General features: G+C 44.4%; 1 protein-coding gene across 1 annotated transcript in view; it reads left to right on the forward strand.

The window, feature by feature from the left end:
* Positions 1–26,693, forward strand: part of ndufs4 (NADH:ubiquinone oxidoreductase subunit S4) — a 207,856-nt gene that overhangs the window by 36,699 nt on the left and 144,464 nt on the right. The window contains exon 2 of the mRNA XM_038790890.1: positions 10,944–11,022. Coding sequence (XP_038646818.1) covers positions 10,944–11,022 — 79 coding nt within the window. The remainder of the gene's footprint in view (positions 1–10,943; positions 11,023–26,693) is intronic.

Consider the following 26,693-nt stretch of genomic DNA (forward strand, 5'->3'; position numbering starts at 1 on the left):
AAAGGAGTGAAAATCTGCACTGCCAACCAGCATTTCAGTTTAACAGCACCATTCCACCCCAAGACCAGTTTCCACTCCCAAGATAGTTAAAGGTCTGTTGTCAGAAGCTGAATAAAATGTTTCCCAGGGCCTGCAGGTCCCCTTGAAGTATCAAGAACTAGATCAGCTGCCTGGGAGAGCCACTCAGCGGTAGACCTGGGTGCCAGCATTCCAGATAATTTCAGGCCCTCCATGCCAGCCTGGCAACAATTAAGGTTGCAAGTTGCCATGTAGAGGGGTTTCCCCTTCACAATGGTGGGATGGCTACCGAGATCATTTAAAAAAAAATTAAAGTTGGAGAGGATGCTTCGATAGAGACGCCCTCCTCTCTCTCACCTGAAGTCCAGCTGCAGCTTCTTCAGTACTTTCCAGCTTCAAGAGTCCACCTGTTGTCTTTAATTGGATGGTGAGACCACTGCCTGGGTAGGAGTTGGCCAATAAATGTTCTCATTTAAAAAAATTAATCAAGGAATGTGTGTATCGCTGGCTAGGCCAGCATTTATTGCCCATCTCTAATTGCTCTTGGGAAGGTGGTGATGAGCTGCCTTCTTGACTGCAACTACAGTCGATGTGGTGTAGACAAGCATGTCAGGGAGGGAGTTCCCAGATTTTGACCCAGCAACAGCGAAGGAATGGCGATTATATTTCCAAATCAGCATGCTGAGTGACTTGGAGGGGAACCTCCAGGTGGTGGTGTTCTCATGTATTGGCTGCCCTTGTCCTTCTAGATGGTAGTGGTCATGGGTTTGGAAAGTGCTGCCTAAGGAGCTTTGGTGAGTTCCATTTTGGGAAAACTGCTTGGTGACCGTTTCCCACACAGTGCAGGGTTGTGACTCCCATTTGATCCTGATGTTGGAGCCCTGACCCAAAGGACAGAATCTTGCTCAATGCTTCCAGTAGCTGGCAGAAGTATAGAAGAGAGCATGAAAGTTCACCAACCTAAAATGCTTCTTCACAAATACTGTTTGACCTGCAGAGTATTTCTAGCATTCTCTATTTCGGGATTCTCCTCTTCTATTAGCACATAAGCCAAAAGACTCTATGAACTGAGGATTCCTTGTTTTTGTTTTAGAGAAGCTTGACCAAAAGCGTTTCACCGTTTGCATTTCATGACACACAGGAATTCTGTAATCTCTTTGCCTATAGTCCTTGACACTTTATTCTCAGTTATCAGGCGTTGTGATTTTCCACAAAAAAATCCTCATTGGATTCATTAAAAGACACCCGCTTCCAAATTATGTGAACAAATTACCTTCTATTAGACAATAAGTGCATTCTCTGAAGCAGGTGAAGAAAATCTTGGCCGCGGGTAAGAATTGAATAACAACTACCAGCCTTGTGTTGAATATGTATCTATTTTACAAATAGTGAGCTAAGTTGAAACCCTAAAATATAACAGGCAGACTTTGAACAATCATTTGGAGGGGGATTTGGGTACAGATGGGGAATTAAATCCCTGAAACTATGGTCAGGTCGTGATTTTAACATCTACCAGCTTCTGGGTTTCACTGGGCCATAATTGAAAGGGGTGCGCAGTGGTTAGCACTGCTGCTCACAGCTCCAGAGACCTGAATTCAATTCTGGCCTTGGGTGACTATCTGTGGAGTTGCACTTTCTCCCCGTGTGTGCGTGGGTTTCCTCCGGGTGCTCTGGTTTCCTCTCACAGTCCAAAGATGTGCAGGGTAGGTGGATTGGCCATGCTAAACTGCCCCTTGGTTTCCAAAAGGTTAGGTGGGGTTACTGGGTTATGGGGATAGCGTGGAGGAGTGGGCTTAAGTAGCGTGCTCTTTCCAAGGGCCCTTGCAGACCCGATGGGCCGAATGGCCTTCTGCACTGTAAATTCTAAGATTCTAAGAAAGCAAACTGGGAACCCTCTCGGTTCTGTTGGGTCAATAATTGGTGTGGCTGCTTGTAGCTACTTCTGCTGTCATGGTATGTGTCACTCATCTGTCATCACCATCCTCATAATCTTTATTGTCACAAGTAGGCTTACATTAACACTGAAATTAAGTTACTGTGGAAAGCCCCCAGTCGCCACACTCCGGCGCCTCTTCAGGTACACAGAGGGAGAATTGAGAATGTCCAAATTACCGAACAGCACGTCTTTTGGGACTTGTGGGAGGAAACCGGAGCACCCGGAGGAAACCCACGCAGACATGGGGAGCACATGCAGACTCCACACAGCCAGTGACCCAAGCCGGGAATCGAACCTGGGACCTTGGAGCTGTGAAGTAACAGTGCTACCCACTGTGCTACCGTGTTGCCTCAGACATCCACTGTAACTCATCTGAAAACACTCTGTGACATCTTTCATCCAGCTAGACCTAGGACAAACTCTTTCTGCTGCCCTCCACTTTGTCCTCTGGAAGAGATCTCTGAGGATGTGAGTCTGAAGAACTCCAGCCATGGCCAGGAGAGAGTCTGCCATCCAAAGCACTTCTTAGCGAGTGCTACATCTGCTTGAATGGTGATTGCCAACTTTGTGGTAGGCGCTTGTCTAACATTCACACACCTTCAACTGCACTTCCTTGCAGGCAACCTCCAGGTCTTTGCCTTTCCGCAAGCTGTGTTCCAAGGAGAGAGAGTAGACGATATGTGTATTTGTAATGGCTTGTGTAGAGAGGGGGCGACCATCTTTCTGGAGAGTTATTGTGGAGCAAGGATGCAAGAAAGCAATAGGAACACGTGTTGATAACTCTGATGGAGATGTGAACTGCCTGCAGGAAGAGGAATGAGTGCAGCTGTAAGATGTGTTGTCCTGAGAGGTGCTGTGAAGGCGAAGGTTGGGAGTGTGGGCTTGGTAGCTGAAAGTATTTTGCCACTCACCAAAGTTTATGGATTCTTTTGGTGCACTGTCCCCAAGTTGAAAGGTTGTCCTCTCGCTGCGGTCCTGTGAGCTCTCACTTTACTTCAGCTCCTCACTGTAGCCTCTCTCACAGTGGATACGCAGGGAGCAGCCTCCTCTCCTCTCTTGTTGCAACTGTAAAAACCCAAGGGCCCTTGTAACCTATGTTTTATCTCTTTAATTAGAAATCCTTCTTTTGACAGAGTAGGCATGTTATATTGTCCTCCCTAATTAATTGGGTAGCCCAGAGGGAGGATGCTAATTCTGTGGCTCAGTGAATCCACTCCTTTACCACTAGCATCCTGACATGGAAATAATCCCATTGTACGACAGGGATTAAGTTGATAAAATTCCGCCCAATGTTTCAGGTCTATGGCCAGAACGTCAGAATTTTCAACTAAAGCCCTTTCTAGTTTTCATTTTGATAAGGCCTCCTATTACTGGGCAGGAAGACTGAAATCCACCTTTTTTTTTTCCAAATTCTAGTTAACAACTCAGAAAGTGACCCAGCAGTAAATTTTAAAATGTTGATTTTATGAGGTCTGTCGGTCTTTAAACTCCAATTACTGCTGCATTACGGACCATATATAACTAACTGTGTTGTGACTTAACCATTTTCTAATGATGCACCTCAGATTGGCCATTTGTTTTAGAGCCATACACTAAGCCCAGGGCAGCACAGTGGTTAACACATTTGCTTCTCTGCTCCAGGGTCCCAGGTTTGATTCCTGGCTTGGGTCACTGTCTGTGCGGAGTCTGCATGTTCTCCCTGTGTCTGCATTGGTTTCCTCCGGGTGCTTCCGTTTCCTCCCACAGTCCAAAGATGTGCAGGTTAGGTGGATTGGCCATGAAAAATTGCCCTTGGTGTCCAAAAATGGTTAGCTGGGGTTACTGGGTTATGGGGATAGGGTGGAGGCGTGAGCTTTAAGTGGGGTGCTCTTTCCAAGAGCCGGTGCAGACTCAATGGGCCGAACGGCCTCCTTCTGCATTGTAAATTCCCTGAAGCCCAACAGTTGGTGAGTTTGGCTATATTCACTTTTTTCATGTTAACTAGTAATTTTTTTCAAACATGCCTAGCTTTAAATTCAAGAAATGGAGAATATTAGAGTGGTTCATTTGACCTATTTCAAAAACTGCAGGGCCGTAAACTTCTGATCCATAAATCAGTATTGCAGCATGGACTCTAAATAACTTGCCATTTTCAGTATTGGGTATATTCCTCTGTGTCTATTTTCTGTCTTACCCAAGTTTTTCCAAAATTCCAAACTGTGGGGCCAGCATGGTGTCATCAGTTGTGCTTCTCCAACATAGAGTGCTTTAGCATTAGGCCACTGATTTGATCTGTTTCGCTCGAGATTTTCCACAGCTTGGGAACCAAATCCGCTGCAGACCTTTGAGTCATGTCTTTAGCAACCTTCCTATTGTGTGAGACAGACACAGGGGAAAAGCTTACAGTCTACAGGGTTGCTACGATCTCCAGAAGGCTCTCCTAGGAAATTTACAAATACACCCTGTAATACCAAGTGGAGGAAATGCACTGTGGTGCTCAAATTATTTTCTCACATGGTATTTATGCATCGTCAACTTGAGATATCATAAAGTTTTTGGGTTATATTACAGTTACAACAGCCTTTCATGTTCCTATGACAAATTATTCACAGAAAAAAGTATGGAAATTGAATCATTGTTTTATAGAAATTAAACCGCTTTGCTCCTGTGATTTTCAATTTCTCTTCAAATATAGCTTTTTTTTTGGTTTAGTTTTGGGCAGAATGAGCTTCAGTTCACAGTTGTGCACCCACCCCATCTTGTCTGATGTGAAAACAGGGCCATTCTAAAGCTTAGTACTACATTTCTCCCCAAGGTTGTCTGATACTTTGCAAAAAAAAAATTGCAGTTTCTTTGTTCACCTCTTCATATGTCACAGATTGAATGGCGCTTTCAGTACATGGGTGCTAAATGCACTCTTTGTTGCACTGTAGACAGAACAAAGCCTTTTCGCAAGTCTAGACAGCTGTTTGTCTCATCCTTGAACTTTGGTAAACCTATTTCAAACAGTGAATTGCAGACTGGTTAGTGGAGTGCATTTTGCATTGTTTTATTAATTTGGCATGGAGACAACATTCTGGGAATATCAGAGGTCATTCTGTTAGAGCAGTGACTGCATCTTTAGCAATATCAAGGGTGTAACATTAGATGACACCTACAAAGCTTCTGCTCGTTGTAACCTCATACTTTTATCAAAGCACTGGTTGGATTTATCTGCAAAACTGGATTTTTAAAATTCTCAGCACAGAATTCGATCCTCTGCAAAGTCTGCATCCGTTTTGTCTCAAGTGTGCTACAGAGTTATAATCCATGGAAATGAAAAGCTATGTTTTATAAGCTTCCTTAGTCTTTAACCTGAAGGAAGCCTTCATCTGCATAACTATCAATAAAGCAACTTTCTAATTCAAGTAATTTGAAGATTTCTTGATTGTGTGCGTTTTAAAAACAAAATTGAGCAAGAACCTAATGTAAAATTATTAAAGCAAGCTTTTTTTAATGTCATGCAAGATATTGGTTACACAAATTGCCAAAGAACAGAAGACCATTTAAACTTTGTCATACATTCAGACCTCACTTGGTTCCATGTCCATTAATACTGTTACCCAATGAAAATCTTATCAACCTTAATGCTGAGTTTTTCAATTGACCTAGCTTCAAAAGCTTTTTTTTCAGGGAGAGAGCTCCAAATGAGCACTACTTTTAATGTGAATTCTTCCTGAAAACACTTCTAAACAACCTAGCTCTGATTTTAAGGTGATGCTCTCTTATTCTGGGCTTCCCACCAAAGGAGAAATGATTTTTATCACCTTAAACACTTCAATGAAATAATCTCTTACTCTTCAAAACTCAAGGAAATACAGACCTAGTCCATATATGTTGTCACAATTTAACTCCTTTTGCCCGTGTCATTCTGGTGAATCTGCAGTGCCCCATCCTTCAAGGTTGTTATATCCCAGAATTGAGCCAGTACTCCAGATGTGGTTGATCTGATGATCTCTATATCCCTGTAGCACAACTTTCACCCCTTTGTATTCCAGTCCCCTTTAAAATGAAGATGAATATTTATTTAGCCATTTTAATATTTTGTGTGCCTTGCTATGACAGCAGATTGAAGATAATATAAAGGGCAGTATGTCAATAAATCTGTAGTGGTTTGGTAAACATTGCAATACCTTCCTTCTTTCCCACCCCTTCTCTCCAGAAATAATCAAACAATTGCTTAAACTCATTTTTACTTTTCACTCCAAGGCCTGAAAAAACATACACTTCTTACTCCTAACTTCCTACATTTTAATTTACTCCACAAAAGTGCTAGGCAATGACTAGCTCCAACAAGAGAGAATCTAACCAGCAATGGCATTACCATTACTGAAATCACCATCAACATCCTGGGGACTACCATTGCCCAGAAACTAGCCATGTTAGATTAGGTTCGAGGCTGGGAGTCCTGCGGCAAGTAATCATAGAATTTACAGTGCAGAAGGAGGCCATTCGACCCGTCGAGTCTGCACCGGCTCTTGGAAAAAGCACCCTACCCAAGGTCAACACCTCCACCCTATCCCCATAACCCAGTAACCCCACCCAACACTAAGGGCAATTTTGGACACTAAGGGCAATTTATCATGGCCAATCCACCTAACCTGCACATCTTTGGACTGTGGGAGGAAACCGGAGCACCCGGAGGAAACCCACGCACACACGGGGAGGATGTGCAGACTCCGCACAGGCAGGTACCCAAGCCAGAATCGAACCTGGGACCCTGGAGCTGTGAAGCAATTGTGCTATTCACAATGCTACCGTGCTGCCCTAACTCATCTACTGACTCCCCAAAGCCTATCCAGCATCGAGAAGGCACAAATGAGGAGTGTGATGGAATGCTCTCCCATTTCCTGGATGAGTGCAGCTCTAGCAACACACAAGAAGCTTGACACCACCCAAAATTCTGGGGAGGCAGTGACATTGTGATATTGTTGCTGGAATAGTAATCCAGAGACCCAGGGTAATGCTCTGGCAATCTGGGTTCGAATAAATTACATTTTTTAAAAATCTGGAATTAAGTCTAATGATTGCAAAAAAATAAAACTGGGCACATGGTAGGTTTGTTTGTTCTGAAAATTGTATAAAGTTGAATGAGTGTTATGTATATTGTAAAATGGTGTGTTGAATAAAAATATTTAAAAAAAGAAAAGTATATGATCGTGAAACCATTGCCGAGTCTCAAAAACTCATTTGGTTCACCAATGTCCTTACTAGAAGTAAATCTACAACCCGTACCTGGTCTGGGCTCCATGTGACTCCAGATCCTCAGCAATGTGGTTGACTCTTAATTGCCCCATCATCAAAAGATGGGTAATAAATGCTGTCCCACATCCCATGAAAGATTTTTTTAAAAATCCAACAAAGCAGCCTGATTCACACCCTTTGCACAAACATTCACTCTCTCCACCACTAACAAAGAGTGGCAGCAGTGGATACCACCTACAAGATGCACTGCAGTCACTAAGCTCCTTAGGCAGTACCTTCCAATTCCATGACCGCTACCACCGAGATAGACAAGGGCAGCAGACAAATGGAAACGCCATACCTGGTAGCTCCCCTCCAGGTCACTCACCATCCTGACTTGGAAATATATTGCCGCTCCTTCACTGCCACTGAGTTAAAATCCCTCGCTAACAATACTGGGTGTCCCTAGACCACAGCTCACTACCACCACCTTATCGGCAATTAGGGATGCACAACAAATGCTGACCTAGCCAGTGACATCCACGATTTAGGAAATTTTAGATTTAGAAAAGAGATTAACTGCCTTCCATACTAAATCATTTCCTGGATCAGCCTGATTGATTCCTTCATAATCTTGAATACTAAAATCCACCCATCTCAGTAAGTTTAAAAAAAAACAACTTATTTATTTATTTTGGAAAGGAAACATCCCAATTCTTGTAAAACTCCCATAGCATCTCCTCTGGCCGCATACCTTGGCTTTACTATAACAACCCCATTGTCATTTTTCTCTCCTGTCTTCCACCCAACAGAACTTCCCTTTGTTCTTTTTCCTCATTGCCATCCCTTTTATCTGTTTAAAACCTATTACATTTCAAACCTTTCCCAGTGTTGATGAAAGGCCACAGACCTGAAATGTTAATTATTTTCTTTCTCCACAGATGTTCCCAGAGCCAGCATTTTCTGATACTGTTTCAAATTTCTAGCTTCCCCAGTACTTTTGTTATTTCAAATTTCCAGCAGCTGTAGACATTTGCTTTAGTTCTTTTGGACATTCCTTGTAACACCTATTGTAGTTTATCTCCGTAATCTCAAAATTCGGATTGGTTAACCAGAACTGCATACAGTGCACTAAGATCAGATTCTAGTGTCTTATGCAGTGACAATATAGAACATAGAACGATACAGCGCAGTACAGGCCCTTCGGCCCACGATGTTGCACCGACATGGGAAGTCAAAAACTAAAGGCCATCTAACCTACACTATGCCATTATCATCCATATGCTTATCCAATAAACTTTTAAATGCCCTCAATGTTGGCGAGTTCACTACTGTTGCAGGTAGGGCATTCCACGGCCTCACCACTCTTTGCGTAAAAAACCTACCTCTGACATCTGTCCTATATCTATTACCCCTCAATTTAAGGCTATGTCCCCTCGTGCTAGCCACCTCCATCCGCGGGAGAAGGCTCTCACTGTCCACCCTATCTAACCCTCTGATCATTTTGTATGCCTCTATTAAGTCACCTCTTAACCTTCTTCTCTCTAACGAAAACAACCTCAAGTCCATCAGCCTTTCCTCATAAGATTTTCCCTCCATACCAGGCAACATCCTGGTAAATCTCCTCTGCACCCGTTCCAAAGCTTCCACGTCCTTCCTATAGATCTAGCTATCCTCTTAAATTTTTCCCCCTTCCCCTGGCATTGGATTACAGTTTCATAAATTATCCATAGTAATTCCTGATCCCCAATAAAACTTTATATGAAATGAAAATTGCTTATTGTCACAAGTAGGCTTCAAATGAAGTTACTGTGAAAAGCCCCTAGTCGCCACAGTGTTTTTGTTGGTTTCTTGTTCCAATAATCTTTTTTTCCCTGTAATCCAAGGTATAAATATTCTCCTTGGGGAATATCAGACCTATGGTGTCCTTCCGTGTACTTCTGTCCAGATGGTATCTAGTGTACCACCCATTGTATTTCCTGGCTCCTTGGTTCATTCATTTAGTTAAGAGAGGAGATTGTATTTAATACACCACACTTCTTCATTTTGTTTCTGCCATTGTTATTCAGCTGGCAACTCTATTGACTTCAATATTTTTGTCACTGCCTGTGCTGGTTTGAAATAATTTCTATGCTGTTGACTTTATTCCTAAACCCTGTTCACGGATGCTGATATTGGACATATAGGTCTCGATATTAATCCTCATGCCCCTCTCCACACATGACAGTTGGTGGGGGGAAAATCAGGGTTATATTCCCAGCAGATTTTGAAATATGCGAGGTCCCTGCCTTGGAGAGTGAGGAAGGACACTTTACTAACTTAGTAAATCAGGCTCCCATCGTGTAATTGGGAGCCTGACTTGGGTGCTGCCTGGGTTTTTCAGGGTTTGGGGAACCTGGCAATGAAAGGAAGGTCAGATATGCCAGTTCAAGAAGGGCAGCAATCTTTTACAGCATTTCTTGTGGCCCAAAAAAAGCAGGGGTGCTCTCTCTGGTACCTTAAAGATTCCTTCAGTCTCCCGTCTGCCCATTTCTTTCTCCTGCTGTGATCGCAGAATGCTCTTCACATGTAGCTTCTGAAGCACAGAAGCCACATTTGCTGGCAACTTTCTCCTTGACCACAATCCCCAGAAGCTTTTCTCCCTCCCATAATTGCATCCATCTTCTCCAAACTCCTGATCCCCAGCCCCAATTTCCAACTTTTCTCCCCCCTCCTGATTATCAGGGACTGTTCACAAGGTTCCCCATCTGTGGTTTTGTGTCACTGGTTTTTCTGCCTGCAGCCAGACTGCCTGTCAATTTGGCTGTCTACCATGCGGGAAACAAAATAAAAAATTGTAATAGAGGTTCTGCAATTAGATTTGACAGGATTTCCTTGTCCCCAGAGTCAATGCATATCCTGGCTATAGGATCCCCCTCTGCAAGTATTGGGTCATATATCAGTTGGCATCACATTTAAAAGTTGTAGACTCCAGCTGAGGTACTTGTTTACCAGAATTTCATACTGTGTCTAATCCTGAGCAGTAAACTCATATTTAATGGCATGCAACTATATGATTGCATTTTATGCTGCATTTGTATAGATGGGTTGCTTGTTAAATGAAAAATACAGTAACAAACATTTTATCTGGAAAGGTATTGTTTCGAAGATTAATATCAACCCAAGTTCTTGTCATTTGGTCAGTCAGCTATCTAATACAGGCTTAAGAATCATTGTTAAACTGGAAAGTTGAATATAAGAATGTCAGAATCTCAATTTTAAAATAGTATGCCAAGAATGACAGATTTGAGAATGAAGTAAAATACAAAAAATCATTGAATTCTTTGGAATTAATTTGCTCGTAAATTGTAGTTTTTTGAAATATTGTGTGGGGATACATCTTAAAAATATATTTTTTGAATCGCTTTAAACATGGATAATCATTGAGCTATGTTGGGTACTTAACAAAAGCTAGCAGTAAAAATTTCTTGGAACTTGGTGTCTATTCGTGACAAGCCAGCTGCATTCGCACACTTCAGTACAGTCATTGCTATTGGCAGTCTCTGATCGAAAGCCTGCAGGCTGATGTAAAGTGCAGCCTGTTGTGAACTGCTGAATGGGACTTTGACAGGAATTAAACAGACAGAATTAACTGGGGAGAAATAGGATTTCAGCACTGCTATATTTTCTGTCTGAAACCTTCTTTTAAAGATTAATATTAATAAGTAACCTGTTTATGCAAGGTTCATCTGTCTCTGCCATGTAGTTGTATGAAACATTTTCTACTTTTTTTTGTTTTGCACTGCAGGTCATTGAGCACTTCCACATGGCGACTAGCGCAGACTCGAACCCAAGACACGCAACTCATCACAGTTGATGAGAAATTGGTAAGGGTTTTAAATTGCTACCATTTTGGTGCCCAGAGGCTGTGTTTGTTTAAAAGCTGTATGCTATATACTTTGAGAAAAGGTACAAAAAGAATTACTGTCAAACTTTAAGGTCAGTTCTCAGAGCAGCTGGGATTCAATATTGAGACAAAAATCTACGTTACTGAAAGCAATCAACAAACTCTCCTTATTCATCTACAAAAACAATTCGAGGGCATCGCATAGATTATACATTAAGTTTATGAAAGCCTTTACGGATTTCATTGTTAGACTTCAGGCAGCTCAGGATATCCAGGACCAGATTTATTTCTTTTCCGTTCATACACCGATGCTGGAAATAATATTAAATATAGTAATAATATTAAATATAGTAATAAATACACCTATTCATCAAAATAACTTTATTGCTAAAACCAATATGAGTCAAATATGTGAAACATTTACCTGTTCTCACCCCTTTTCTTCCTTTACCCTATTTTCATTGTTTTCTATGTAGTGTTAGCTGTGGCTCAGTTGTTAGCACTCTAGCCTCTGTGCCACAAGGTTCCGGGTTCAAGACCCAGTCCAGGGCTTGAGTACAAAAATCAAAGCTGAAAATCAACGGCAGTACTGAGGGAGTCTTTCCAATGAGACGTTGAGGCTCCATCTGCCTTCCCAGGTGGATGTAAAATATCCTAAATATTGAGAATTAGTTAACAGGCAGAAAGTAGAGAGTAGGAATAAATGGGTAATTCTGTGCTGTGCTGTTCTATGTTCTATTCTCAGGTTGGTAGGCCATGACGAATAGGGTACCAATAGGATCTGTACTTGGGTCCCAGCTAGCTATTCACATTGGTTTGGATGCAGAGAACAAACCTAATGTTTCCAAGTTTGCCGATGACATAAATCTAAGTGGGACTGTGAATTGAGAGGAGGATACAAAGAGGTTTCAAGGGTTTCGTTGGAGGAGGAGGCTCCACAAGAGTGGGTAAGGATACGGGATATAATATGGAAAAATGTGAAGTTTTCCTATTGGGTAGGCAAACAGAATTTGTAAATAGTGAGAGATTGGCAAGTGTTAGTGTCCAAAGCGACCAAAGAGTCGTTATTCATGAGTCACTGAAAGCTAACATGCAGGTGCAGCAAGCAATTCGGAAGATAAATAGTATGTTGGCCTTCATTGCAGGAGGATTCGAGTACAAGAGTAAAGGTGTCTTAGTGAGCCCGCACTTGGCCAATCCTATACACATTCGATCCCTTATCTAAGGAAGGATATAGTTGGCATGGAGGGAGTGCTATGGAAGTTCACCAGACTGATCCTTGGGACGGTGGGATTGTCCTATGAGGATAGATTGAGGAGACTGGGACTCTTCTCTAAGTTTAAAAGAATGAGAAGTGATCTCTTGAAGCATACAAAATTCAGACAGGGCTCGACGTTGTGGAAGCAGGAAGAATGTTTCTAGAACCAGGGGGCACAATCTCAGAATAAAAGGTAGGCCCTTTAGGTTTTATTCTTTGATGGGAAGGCGGTGGCATCATGGTATTGTTGCTAGACTACTAATCCAGAGGGGGGACCCAGGTTTGAATCCCGCCATGGCAGGTGGTGGAATGTAAACTCCATAAAATATCTGGAATTAAAAGTCTAATGATGTCCATGAAAACCATTGTCGATTATTGTAAAAACGCATCTGGTTCACTAATGTCCTTCAGGGGAGGAAATCTGCTATTCTTACCTGGTCTGGCCTACATGTGACTACAGATCCACTGCAATGTGTTTGACTCTTAAATGCCCTCTGAAATGACCTAGCATTCAACCGCGACAAAAACACAAAAAAGGAATGAAACCGGCCGAATCACCTGACATTGACCCTTGTTTAACTTGAGGCCATGAGACTGCATGGAGTCCAGAGTCAGTGTTGAGGACTCCCAGGGCAACCGCCTCTTGACTGTATACCACTGTGCCACCATCTCTGCTGGATCTGTCTTGTCGGTGAAACATGACATACCCAGGTACGGTGATTGTGGTGTCTGGGGCATTGACCCAAACGACAATGGCAAATCCATCCCTGTTGACCCTGCAAAGTCCTCCTGGCGAACATCTGGGTGCTTGTACCAAAGTTGTGAGAACTGTCTCACAGACTAGTCAAGCAACAGCTTGACATAATTATGCTCTCAGATTCATACCTTACAGATAATGCCCCAGACACCACAATCACCGTTCTTGGGTATGTCCTGTTTCACCGACAAGACAGATCCAGCAGAGATGGTGGCACAGTGGTATACAGTCAGGAGGCGGTTGCCTGGGAGTCCTCAACATTGGCTCTGGACTCCATGCAGTCTCTCCATGGCCTCAAGTTAAACATGGGCAAGGAAACCTCCTGCTGATTACCACGTACCGTTCACCATCAGCTGATGAATCAATACTCTTCCACATTGAACATGGAGGAAGCGCTGAGGGTGGCAAGGATGCAGAATATACTCGGGAGGGGGAGGGTGGCACGGTGGTGCAGTGGTTAGCACTGCTGTCTCACGGTGCTGAGGACCTGGGTTTGATCCTGGCCCCGGGTCACTGTCTGTGTTGAGTTTGCACATTCTCCCCATGTTTGTGGATCTTACCCCCACAACCCAAAGTTGTGCAGGCCAGGCTAAATTGCTCTTGATTGGAAAAAAAATTGGGTACTCTAAATTTATTTTTAAAAAAATATGTACTCTGGGTGGGGGATTTCAATGTCCATCACCAAGAGTGGCTCAATAGTACTTTCACTGAGCTGGCTGGGTCCTAAAGGACAGAGCTGCCAGACTGGGACTGCAACAAGTGATGAGGGAACCAACAAGAGGGAAAACCATTCTTGAGCTCATCCTCACCAAACTGCTGCAAATGTATCTGTCCATGACAGTTTCAGTAGAAGTGAACACCGCACAGTCCTTGAGACAAATCCAATCTTCACGTTAAGGCTACACTCCATTGTGTTGTGTGGCACTACCATCGTGCTAAATGGGATAGACTGAAAACAGATCGAGCAACTTGAGACTGGGCATCCCTGTGGTGCTGTGGACCATCTGCAGCAACAGAATTGTACTCAACCCCAATCTACAACCTCATGGTCTGGCATATATCATTACCGCCAAGCCAAGGGATCAACCCTGGCTCAATGAAGAGTGCAGAAGATCATGCCAGGAGCAACACAGGCATACCTAAAAATTAGGTGTCAACCTGGTGAAGCTTCAACCAAGGACTACTTGTGTGCCAAACAGCATAAGCAGCAAGTAATAGCCAGAGCTAAGCGACTCCACAACAAATACAGCAGATCTAAGCTCTGCAGTTCTGCCACATCCAGCCATGAATGGTGGTAGACAATTAAACAATTCGTTGGAGGAGGAGGTTCCACAAAAATCCCCATCCCCATCAGGGGCTGGTTTAGCTCACTGGGCTAAATCGCTGGCTTTTAAAGCAGGCCAGCAGCACAGTTCAATTCCCGTACCAGCCTCCCCGGACAGGCGCCGGAATGTGATGACTAGGGGCTTTTCACAGTAACTTCATTGAGCCTACTCGTGATAATAAGCGATTTTCATTTCATTTCATCCTTAATGATGGAAGTGCCCAGTGTATCTGTGCAAAAGTCGAGACTGAAGCATTTGTAACAATCTTCAGTCAGAAGTTCTGATGAATGATCCATCTGGTCTCCTCTGGAGGTCCCGAGCATCACTGATGTCAGTCGTCAGCCAATACGATTCACTCCACGTGATATCAAGAAATGGCTGAAGGCACTGGATACTGCAAAGGCTATGGGTCCTGACAATATTCCGGCAATAGTACTGAAGACTTGTGCTCCAGAACTAGCTAAGCTGCTCCAGTATAGCTACAAAGCTGGCATCTACCCAGAAAATTGCCTCGGTGTGTCCTGTGCACAATAAACAGGACAAATGCAACCCAGCCAATGACCGCCCTATCAGTCTACTCTCCATCATCAGCAAAGTGATGGAAGGAGTCATCAACAGTGCTATCAAGCGGCACTTACTCAGCAATAACCTGCTCACAGACGTCAGTTCAGATTCCGCCAGGATCACTCAACTCATGGCCTCAATACAGCCTTGGTTCAAATATGGACAAAAGAGCTGACTGCCAGAGGTGAGGTGAGAGTGACTGCTCTTGACATCAAGGCAGCATTTGACCGAGTATGGCATTAAGGAACCCTAGATAAACTGGTCAATCGGTATCGAGGACAAAACTCACGGCTGGTTGGAGTCATACCTGGCACAAAGGAAGATGGTTGTGGTGGTTGAAGTTCAATCATTCCAGCTTCACAATATTACTGCAGGAGATCCTCAGGGTATTGTCCTAGGCCCAACTATATGCCCTCCCTTCCATCGTAAGGTCAGAAATGGGCATGTTCGCAGATGACTGCACATGTTCAGCACCATTTACGACTCTGATAATGAAGCAATCCATGTCCAAATGCAGCAAGATCCAGGCTTGGGCTGACAAGTGGCAAGTTCCATTCGCGCCACATAAGTGCCGGGCGATGACAATCTCCTACACGAGAAGATCTAACCATTGCTCCTTGGCATTCAATGGCATTATCATCGCTGAAACCCCACAATCAACACTGACGCTTATCATTGATCAGAAACTGAACTTCACGAGCCATATTAATACTGTGGCTACCAGAGCAGGTCAAATGCTAGGAATCCGACAGCGAGGAACTCACCTCCTGACGACGACACCCCCCCCCCCCCCCAAAAAGAGTGTCCACCAGCTACAAGGCACAAGTCAGGAGTGTAATGAAATATGCCCCTCTTGCCTGGTTGAGTGCAGCTCCAACAACACTCAAGAAGCTCAACACCATCCAGGACAAAGCAGCCCACTCGATTACTCCACCTTCCACAAACCTTCAAACTCCCCACCACTGATGAACAGTGGCAACCATGTGTACAAAATGCACTGCAGGAACTCTCCATGGTTCCTTCGGCAGCACCTTCCAAACCCACCACCACTAGCATTTAGAAGGACAAGAACAGCAGGTATCTGGGTTCTCCTCCAAGTCACTCACCACCCTGACTTGGAAATATACCGCCGTTCCTTCACTGTCGCTGGGCCAAAGTCATGGAACTCCCTCCCGAACAGCACTATGGGTTTACCTGCACCTCAGACTGCAGCGGTTCAAGAAGGCAACTCGCCACCACCTTCTGAAGGGCAACTAGGGATGGGCAATAAATGCTGGCCAAATCAGCAACGCCCGCATGCTGTAAATGAATTTAAAAAAGGATGTTGTTGCTGATAAAGCACACATTTGTTGTCCATTCACTAGCAGGTGCTAGTGAGCCATACTATTGCCAGGCCATTTCAGAGGACCGTTATAAATCAACTTTGTTGCTCTGGGTCTGGATTGACAAGTAAGCCTGACCCGGTAATGACTGCTGATTTCCTTTCCTATAGGACATTAGTGAACCAGATGAATTTTTGTGCCAATCAATGATGATTTCTAGCTTTAATTAACTAGCTTCATATTCCAGATTATCTTCACTTAATTCAAATTCTGCCAGGGTGGAGTTTGAACACAAGTCCTCAGAACATTTGCCTGTGTCTCTGGATTGCTATAGTACAGTGATATCACCATTACGTCACCATTTCCCCCGAATTGAGATGAGGAGGAATTTCTTCACTTAGAGGGTGGGGAATCTTTAGAATTCTCTACCTCAGAAGGCTGTGGATCTCATTCATTGAGTATGTTCAAGACATAAATCAATGGGTTTCTAGACATTAAAGACACCAAGGGGTATGGGGGTAGTGCAAGAAAATGGTGTTGAGGTAGAAGGTCAGCCACGATCTAATTGAATGGCGGAGCAGACTTAAGGGGTCAAATGGACTTCTCCTGCTCTTGCATTCTTATTTTCATATTATTTTGCAGAAGAGAAGGGAAATTAGCACCACTAACCTGGCGAAAGTTAATCCCTCATTCAACATCAGAGAATCAAATGATCTGGTCATTATCACATTGCCGTTTGTGGGTGTTTGGTCTGCCCATATTGGCTGCCTCGTTTCCGACAATCTAACAGTGACGACATTTCAAAAAGTACTTTCTTGTCTGTAATGTGCTTTGAGATTCCAGTGGATGCAAAAAGTGCTAAATCAATGCAAGCCTTTTTCCCCTCTCTGCCATACCTAATTTACTTTCTTCTACCAATTCAAAAACTTTTAACTCTTTTTTTTAAAAGAAAACATGATTGGCTGAATATTATGTGGGTTGGAAATTACAGTCAGGTTATCACTGTGCTTCTACTTCTTTTATACCTTGTTCTGGAGCTGCACATTTCTCGCCCAGACTTCTGACCCAGACCTGCTGAGTAATGTGGAGCGTAGCTGCTCATGGAGTCCTTCAGTGTAGGAACATAGGGAGAGAAAAACATGCTCCCTTTTTACAGCGCTAGCTGCTGTATTCTGGTAGATTTTAATGTCCCACCCACTTTGACACGCTAGGAGAGCAAGTAAGCACGCACGGTAAAGAAGGGTGTGGATTGGTCAGGAGGGAGGCTGGAGGTAGTCAGGGTGTAGGAGGGTAATCATACATACATAAAAAATAGAAGCACGAGGAAGCCATTTGGCCTTTTGAGCCTTCTCCGCCATTCATTATGATCATGGCTGATCATCAAGTTCAATACCCTGATCCTGCTTTTCCCCCCTATCCCTTTAGCCCCAAGAGCTATATCTAATTCCTCCTTGAAATTACACAATATTTTGGCCTCAACTACTTTCTGTGGTAGTGAATTCCACAGATTCACTACTCTCTGGGTGAAGAAATTTTTCCTCACCTCAGTCCTAAAAGGTTTACCCCTTACCCTCAAATTATGACCCCTCCTTCTGGACTCCCCTACCATCGGGAATATTCTTTTTGAATTTACCCTGTCTAATCCTGTTATAATTTTATAAGTTACGAAGAGATTCCCTCTCACTCTTTGAAACTCCACTGAATATAACCCTAACCAACTTAGTCCCTCCTCATATGACCACCCTGCCATCCAGGAATCAGCCTGGTAAACCTTTGCTGTACTCCCTCCACAGCAGGAACATCCTTCCTCAGATAAGGACAACAAAACTGCACACACTACTCCATGTGTGGCCTCACCAGAGCCCTATACAATTTCAGTAAAACCTAGCTATTCCTACACTCAAATCCTCTCACTATGAAGGCCAACAACCATTTGCCTTCTTTACTGCCTGTTGTGCCTGCATGCTTACTTTCAGCGACTTTAGCTGAGTATCCACCTGTCTCAATTTACACCCGTTCAAATAATCTGCCTTCTTAATTTTTCTACCGAAGCGGATAACCTGCCATTTATCCACATTATATTGCATCTGTCATGCATATACCCACTCACTCAGCCTGTCCAAATCCTGCTGTCAAAAGCCTACACCATCCTGAGAGCTCACTATCATTACAAATTTGGAGATAATACATTTAGTTCCCTCATCCGAGTTATTTTTAAAATATTATTTTTATTCTGTTTTCAACATTTTATACATAAAACAAAACAATACAAGAACAGCAGAAGTCCAGCCCCTCCACTTCACCAGCCAACACCCCAATAACGCCAAAACCGCCCCCCCTCCCCCCCGCCAAACCCCCATCCCCACCCCTTAGCAGCATATGGTAACCAACTCTTTAAAGTGTAGAATAAACAGACTCCATTTCTTGTGGAACCCCTCAGTTGCCACTCTTAAAGCAAACGTAACCTTCTCCAAATACAGAAACTCCATCAAGCCCCCAAGCCATAGAGCGGCGCAGAAGCGGACCTTCACCCCAACAAGACCCGCCTGCAAGCAATCAGTGAGGCGAAGGCTCAAACATCTGCCCCCACTCCCGTCTGCAGGTCCGACACCCCAAATATGGCCCCCAGGGGACTGGGCTCCAAGTGTTTGCATAGGATCGACGACATGGTGTTGGAAAACAACATCCAAAATTACTCCAGCTTCGGGCAGGACCAGAACATCTGTACATGGCTGACTGGACCTCTCCCACATAGCTCCTCCATCCCCTCCCAACAATTGCCTCATTCTTGACCTTGTTAGGTGTGCTCTGTGCATCACCGTTGACTGCATTAACCCTAGCCTCGCACACAAGATTGAGGCATTCACCCTCCGCAACACCTCATGCAACCCTTCCTATAGCGTCATCCCCAGAGTATTTGCCAGGGGCAAATGGAAACATGCCATTGCCAGCACCCAACCCCCTACAACAGTCTGCCTCCATTCTCATCCACATTGCCTGTGGCTCCCTTCCCCAACCCTGCACCTTGCACAAGCTACCGGACGCATTCCTTCTCATTGTACTGCCATTCAATGGGAGCAACTGCGAGGCCAAAACAACTCAGCCCCCAATAATAATATAACAGATTTGGAAGAACCAAATCCCCCTGACTGTCGCCCTCTCTGAAGCACCGTCCTCTGAATCCTTGCTACTGTACCCGCCCATACAAATTACAAAACAAACCGTTCCACCCGCATAAAAAACTCCTTCGGCAAAAAGACCCATAAGCACTGGAATAAAAATTAAAACTGCGGCAAGATCTTTATCTTTACCGCTTTCACCCAACAAGGCTATCCCACCTCGACAAATCTGCCGTAACCCTATCCACTAGGCCCTAAAAATTCAACTTGCGGTGCCAGGTCATCCCGAGCCACCTGCGCCCTCAAATACCCAAATTGAGTAGTCTTCACATGAAACGGCAATCCCCCGCAAGTCAGTCCCTGCTTCGGAGAACAAACCAAAAAGCACGTGCTCTTTTCCAAATTCAGTTTGTATCCCCCAAAAATCCCAAACTTCTTGAGCAGTCCCATTATGCCCCCACCGTTGGACCCGGGTTAAAAATATACAACAAAAAGTAGTCGACATACAAGGACACCCTATGCTCCACAACCTCCCTTCACTATCCCCTTCCACTTATCCGAACACCTCAGCACAATAGCCAAGGGCTCTATCGCCAACGTAAACAAGAGGGGGTATTGTTTTATGTACCATGTTTATGTTGCTGTTATCGTTATTGTTATAAAAACTACAAATACCCTGACAAAATTTTTTTTTAAAACAAGAGGGGAGGGGACATGGGACTCATCCAAGCCATTAATACGTAATGTGAACAGTTGGGGTCTGAGCACAGATACCTGCTGTACCCCACTCGTCACTGCCAATCGGAAAAAGACCCAGTTAGTCCAACTTTTTGCTTATTGTCTGCTAACCAGCTTTCTATCCATCTCAAGATACTCCCCGCAATCCCATGCGCTTCAAATTTACATAGTAATCTGTCATGTGAGTCCTTGTCAAAAGCCTTTTGAAAGTCTAAATAAACCGCATCCACCAGTTCTCCCTGCTCAAGTCGACTAGTTACATCTTCATAGAATTCCAGTAGTTTTGTCAAACATGATTTCCCTTTCGTATATCCGTGCTGACTTTGTCTGATTATACCACTGCTTTCCAAATCGAGTGGGAGAGGCTTAATCAAGGTGCGGGACTGGTCAGGTTATCATGGGATTTATTTGGGGTTGGTGGGGGGCGTGGTGGAGGGTGTCAGTCGTATAGTTACCCAGGCGGTCAGTGTGTGGGATCTTCTGAGGAGTCCCCAAGTGAATCTTCTGTTCTACCGCTGGGGAACAGACGATCTGGGCCAATATTTTGCTGCTTCTACATTTTGCTGTCACTATTCGTTTTGGAGAAGCATTTTGATTTTCATTGACTGGAAACCACCTTGAAGGCTGCTTTTGGAACCAGTGAAGAGCCCACACAGTCTTGGTCTGACTATCCAAGGGAATAATCATTCAATAAGCTCCATGATAACTCGACATGCCTTCTGGAATTAAAATTTCCCATTTTAATTTAGTGTGTGTGTGTGTGCATGTGCATAAATATAATATGTAATTGGCAGTTACCTCATGTCTGTCTGTAGCTTTATGATATTTTTAGAGACCAGATGATTTAAGAAGCACTTTACTGCTGTTGGAAGCATATTGTCACGTTCCTTTATAGACACTATTTGGGGATATAAATTTTGTTTTTCTTTCAGCTCAGAATAGTTCACCATTAGGTTTTAAGGTGCGCCCATATGGTTTCAAAAGCCAATAGGCAGACCAACATCAACAGCATGACTGTGCAGTAAGCATTTGGTGCAGCTGTATGCATACTTTAAACAAGATAATGTAGAACATACAAAACAACTTTTCTTTTAAAAAGGTGATAAATGTAATGAATAGTGAAAAGCAACCATGCCAATATCTATAAAATTGTGACTTACTCCAACTTTAAGCTCTTGTTGCTTTTCAGTGGACTTGCCAATTAATCGATTAGTAACAACAAAGACATAGTTAAAAATAAAGTTTAGTTGTCTTAAAATTTGTCAATCTTGTGTTTTTCCCTAAGTTATTTAAATATATATATATATATATATGTTGAAATTTGTATTCCGCCAGCCGCAAAATATTCATGTCAATTCATTTTGGTACAAAAGAAATGGAAGGCACATAGGGCGGCATGGTAGCACTGGTTAGCACTGTTGCTTCACCGCTCCAGGGTCCCAGTTGCGATTCCTGGCTTGGGTCACTGTGTGGAGTCTGCACGTTCTCCCCGTGTCTGCGTGGGTTTTCTCCGGGTGCTCTGGTTTCCTCCCACAGTCCAAAGATGTGCTGGTTAGGTGTATTGGTCATGCTAAATTGCCCTTAGTGTCCAAAAAGGTTAGGTTGGGTTACGGGGATAGGGTGGAGGTGTGGGTTTCGCGATAGGCGAATGGCCTCCTTCTGCACTGTAAATTCTGTGATTCTATGATTAATAGAATAAAGTTGTTCCTTTGTTTTTTTAAATCTATAAATTGCCACATCTGTACTGTGCTTCAAAAATTCACAATGGGATAGAAGAAATTTGATTTTAAAGCTCGAGACAATCATTTTTAGTCTTGCTTTCATGATTGCCCATAAAAACAATGAGCTCCTAAGAAGAAAAGAATTTCATGTACCTTTTGAAAGTAACTCAATTTTAATGTCTTAAAACCTCATTGTAAGGAAGTATACACCAGACATAATTTGTTCGATGCTTAATGGTGGAAAAGTATATTTTCAACGAGTGCTAACCTGCAAACCATGGTGCTGTAATTTTCTGCTAATCCAACAGTTTTCTGCTACCACAATCTCTCATTAGAACACAGAACATAGAACAGTACAGCACAGAACAGGCCCTTCGGCCCTCGATGTTGTGCCGAGCAATGATCACCCTACTCAACCCCACGTATCCACCCTATACCCGTAACCCAACAACCCCCCCCTTAACCTTACTTTTTTTTAGGACACTACGGGCAATTTAGCATGGCCAATCCACCTAACCCGCACATCTTTGGACTGTGGGAGGAAACCGGAGCACCCGGAGGAAACCCACGCACACACGCGGAGGACGTGCAGACTCCACACAGACAGTGACCCAGCCGGGAATCAAACCTGGGACCCTGGAGCTGTGAAGCATTTATGCTAACCACCATGCTACCGTGCTGCCCCCAATATTATAATATCGCTATTATAATGTAGATAAGCTTTCAAATATGAGGGATATTGATAAATGCAGTCAGCTGAATGTTTCTTCCACTTGGTGCCTCATTTGTATGACATTCTTCAGTGTGGTTTATGCACAGTTGCCCTCGATCACTTGTTCCACTTCCCCCGGCATGCTTCACTTGATCACCCACTCTTCCCCTTCCTCATTTGCCCCTCCCTCACCTGTTTCCCTTCCTTCACATACTCATTGAGGGAAAAGCTCAGACCTCACAGTGCTGCTGGCCATATGCTGCCAGTAGCCGTCAAACGTCACCGTAGCTTTGAACTTTTTTTTGTCTCTGGATCAGCAGTGCACTTTGTTGGTGTCTCATAAACAGCAGTAGACCACTGCAAGTCACTGGTAACTGATGCCCTTGCTGCAAGAGCTGGGCAGTTCATACATTTTGGGCAGATTGCAACCTTGCAGGCACATAAGAGAGGTGGGATTTGCTTCTATCACTGAATTTCCACAGCTGCAGGATATCATCAGTTGCACCTCTATGGTATGAAAGTCCACCAAGCTCCTTGATGCTATACTCGGTCAAATGCTGCCTTGGTGTCAAGGGCAGTCACTCTTGCATCACCTCTGGAGTTCAGCTCTTTTGTCCATGTTTGAACCAAGGCTGTAATGAGGTCAGGAGGTGAGTGACCCTGGTGGAACCCAAACTGAGTGTCTGTGAGCAGGTTATTACTGAGTGTGTTTCGCATGATAGCATTGTTGAAGACTCCTTCCATCACTTTACTGATGTTTGTGAGTAGACTGATCGGGTGGTACTTTTCTTGGTTCGATTTATCTGTGTACAGTTCATACCTAGGCAAATTCCCCACTGCCGGGTAGATGCCAGTGAAAATGAAAATTGAAAATCGCTTATTGTCACGAGTAGGCCTCAATGAAGTTACTGTGAAAAGCCCCTAGTCGCCACATTCAGGCGCCTGTTCGTGTTGTAGCTATATTGGAACAGCTTGACTTGAGAGCTATTGGTGGAATATTGTTAGGATCCATAGCTTTTGCAGTGCCTTCAGTCATTTCTGGGCTGTTTAGCACAGGGCTAAATCGTTGGCTTTGGAAGCAGACCAAGCAGGCCAGCAGCACGGTTCGATTCCCGTAACAGCCTCCCCGAACAGGTGCCGGAATGTGGAAACTAGGGGCTTTTCACAGTAACTTCATTTGAAGCCTACTCGTGACAATAAGCGATTTTCATTTTTTCATTTCATTTCTTGATATCACATGGAGTGAATTGCATTGGCTGGAGTGACATCTGTGATGCTGGGGACCTCTTAGAGAAGGCTGAGATGGATCATCCAGTAGGCACTTCTGGCTGTTATAAATGCTTTAGCCTTCTCTGTTGCACTGATATGGTGGACTCCTCCATCATTGAGAATGGGGATATTTGTGGAGCCACCTCCACCAGTGAGTTGTTTAATTGCAGGACTGCAGAGCTTAGATCTGATCCGTTGGTGGTGAAATTGCTTAGCTCTGTCTATTACTTGCTGCTTATGCTGTATGGCATGCAAGTAGTCCAGCAAGGAAACCTCCTGCTGATTATCAAGTACCATCCCTCCTCAGCTGGTAAATCAATATTCCTCTACGTTGAACACAACTTGGGAGGAAGCATTGAGAGTGGCAAGTGCGCAGAATATACTCTGGGTGGGGCAGTTCAATGTCCATCACCAAGAGTGCCTAGGTAGTACCACCGCAGACCAAGCTGGCTGGGTCCTAAAGGACCATAGCTGCTAGATGGGCACTGCAGCCAGTGGTGAGGGAACCAACAAGAGGGCGATAGGGAAGGGGGTGTTGCCACAAACCTTGGGGCAGGCATCAATTTCCCTGTTGCTAAAAAAAGATATGAACCCGACGGAATGTGGGTTGTATAGGCCCGTATCACTTTTGAATGTGGACGCAAAAGTATTGGCGAAGGTACTGGCGGGTTGGCTGGAGGAGTGCCTCCCGAAGGTGATGGGTGAAGATCAGACGGGGTTCGTGAGAGGGAGGCAGCTCTTTTCATACATTAGAAGGGTATTGAACATGGTTATGGCACTGGCGGAGGAGAAGGAAAAGGAGATGGTTGTGGCATTGGACGCTGAGAAGGCGTTTGAACGGGTAGAATGGGGGTACTTAATGGCAGTTCTGGAGCAGTGTGGGATTGGACCAAGATTTGTGAACTGGGTAAAGCTACTATATAAGGAGCCGAGGGCGAGTGTCCGCACAAACAACATCAGCTCAAGATACTTTTCTCTCCACTGTAGGACTTGGCAGGGATGTCCTATGTCCCCCCCCCCCCCCCCCTGCTGTTTGCACTCGCAATTGAGCCATTGGCCATCGCATTAAGAAGGTCGGGGGTATGGAAAGGAATAATGCGGTGGTGGAAGGGGGGGGGGGGGCGGTAGTGCATAGGGTGTCCTTATATGCCGATGACTTGCTGTTATACGTGTCGGAACCGAGTGAGTAGATAGTGGGAATATTGGAGCTGCTTTGGGTGTTTGGGTCTTTCTCGGGTACAAACTAAACCCGGACAAGAGTGGTGTCTCAGCCGGGGGTGGGGAGGCTGCTATTCCGTAGGGCAGGGACTCACTTTAGGTACCTGGGGGTGCAGGTTGCCCGGGAGTGGAGGGAGGTACAACATTTATAGTTTGGTGCGGAGAGTGAAAGCTGATCTGGCAAGGTGGGATGGTCACCCCCTGTCACTGGCGGGTCGGGTGCAGGTGGTTAAAGTGAACCTGTTGCCGCGATTTCTGTTTATTTTCCAATGCCTGCTGATTTTCCTGCCAAAGGCTTTTTTCAGAGAGAATTGAGGGAATGATTACTTCGTTCATATGGGGAAGGAAGGTGGCCAGAGTTAGAAAGGTGCTGCTACAGAGGGGAAGGCAGGCAGGGGGTTTGGGTCTTCCGAACCTGATGTATTATTACTGGGCGGCGAATGTGGAGAAGGTGTGGAGCTGGGTCAGAGGGGTTGATTCCCAGTGGGTCAGAATGGAGGAGAGTTTGTGCAGAGGATCGGGATTGAAAGCACTAGCAACAGCGCCGCTCCCGATGGCCCGGGGAAATACTCGGGGAGTCTGGTAATAATAGCTTCATTGAGAATTTTGAGGCAGTTTCGCCAACAGTTCAGGTTGGGGGCAGGGTCAAGGGAAATGCCAATTCGGGAGAACCACAGATCTGAACCCTATCCCCATAACCCAGCAACCCCAGCCAACACTAAGGGCAATTTTGGACACGAAGGGCAATTTAGCATGGCCAATCCACCTATGCTGCACGTCTTTGGACTGTGGGAGGAAACTGGAGCACCGGAGGAAGCCCACGCAGACACTGGGAGAACGTGCAGACTCCGCATAGACAGTGACCCAAGCCGAGAATCGACCCTGGGACCCTGGAACTGTGAAGCAACAGTACTAACCACTGTGACATGGTTAGGTTATGTCAGATTGAGATTTAAGTTGTTTGTGTTCAGCAAAGAAGGACAAAGGGGTGATTAAGAAGGGAAAGTACAGTACAAAAGGAAGCTTGCAGGGAACAGAAAGACTGACACCAAGATGTTCTATCGATATGTGAAGAGAAAGAGATTGGTAAAGAGAAATGGAGGCCCCCTAAAGACAGAAACAGGGGAATGCATAATAAGGGACAAAGCAATGGCTGAGCAATTGAATACATACTTTGGTTTTATCTTCACAAAAGAGGACACAAATCAGACACCAGAAATGCTGAAGAATGAAAGGTTTACTGAGTGGGAAGAACTGAGGGAGATCAACATTAGTAGAGAAATGGTGCTGGGACATTTGATGGGATTAAAGGCAGATAAATCCCAAGGCCTAAGAATTTGCACCCCAGAGTGCTGAAGGAGGTGGCTCTAGAAATAGTGGCTGCATTGGTGGTCATCTGCTGGGATTCTAGAGACTCTGGAACTGTCCCTGCAGATTGGAGGGTAGCTCACGTCACTCGAATATTCAACAAGAGAAGTAGAGAGAAAGCAGGGAATTTTAGACCAGTAAGCCTAACATCGGTAGTGGGGGAAATGCTTGAATCCATTATCAAGGACTTTATAGTGGAACATTTAGAAAGCAGTGGCAGGATCAGTCAGAGTCAGCATGGATTTTTTTATTTTACAAATTTAGTGCACCCAATTTTTTT

Source organism: Scyliorhinus canicula, chromosome 3, assembly GCF_902713615.1.
Source record: "Scyliorhinus canicula chromosome 3, sScyCan1.1, whole genome shotgun sequence".
NCBI classification, from domain to species: domain Eukaryota; kingdom Metazoa; phylum Chordata; class Chondrichthyes; order Carcharhiniformes; family Scyliorhinidae; genus Scyliorhinus; species Scyliorhinus canicula.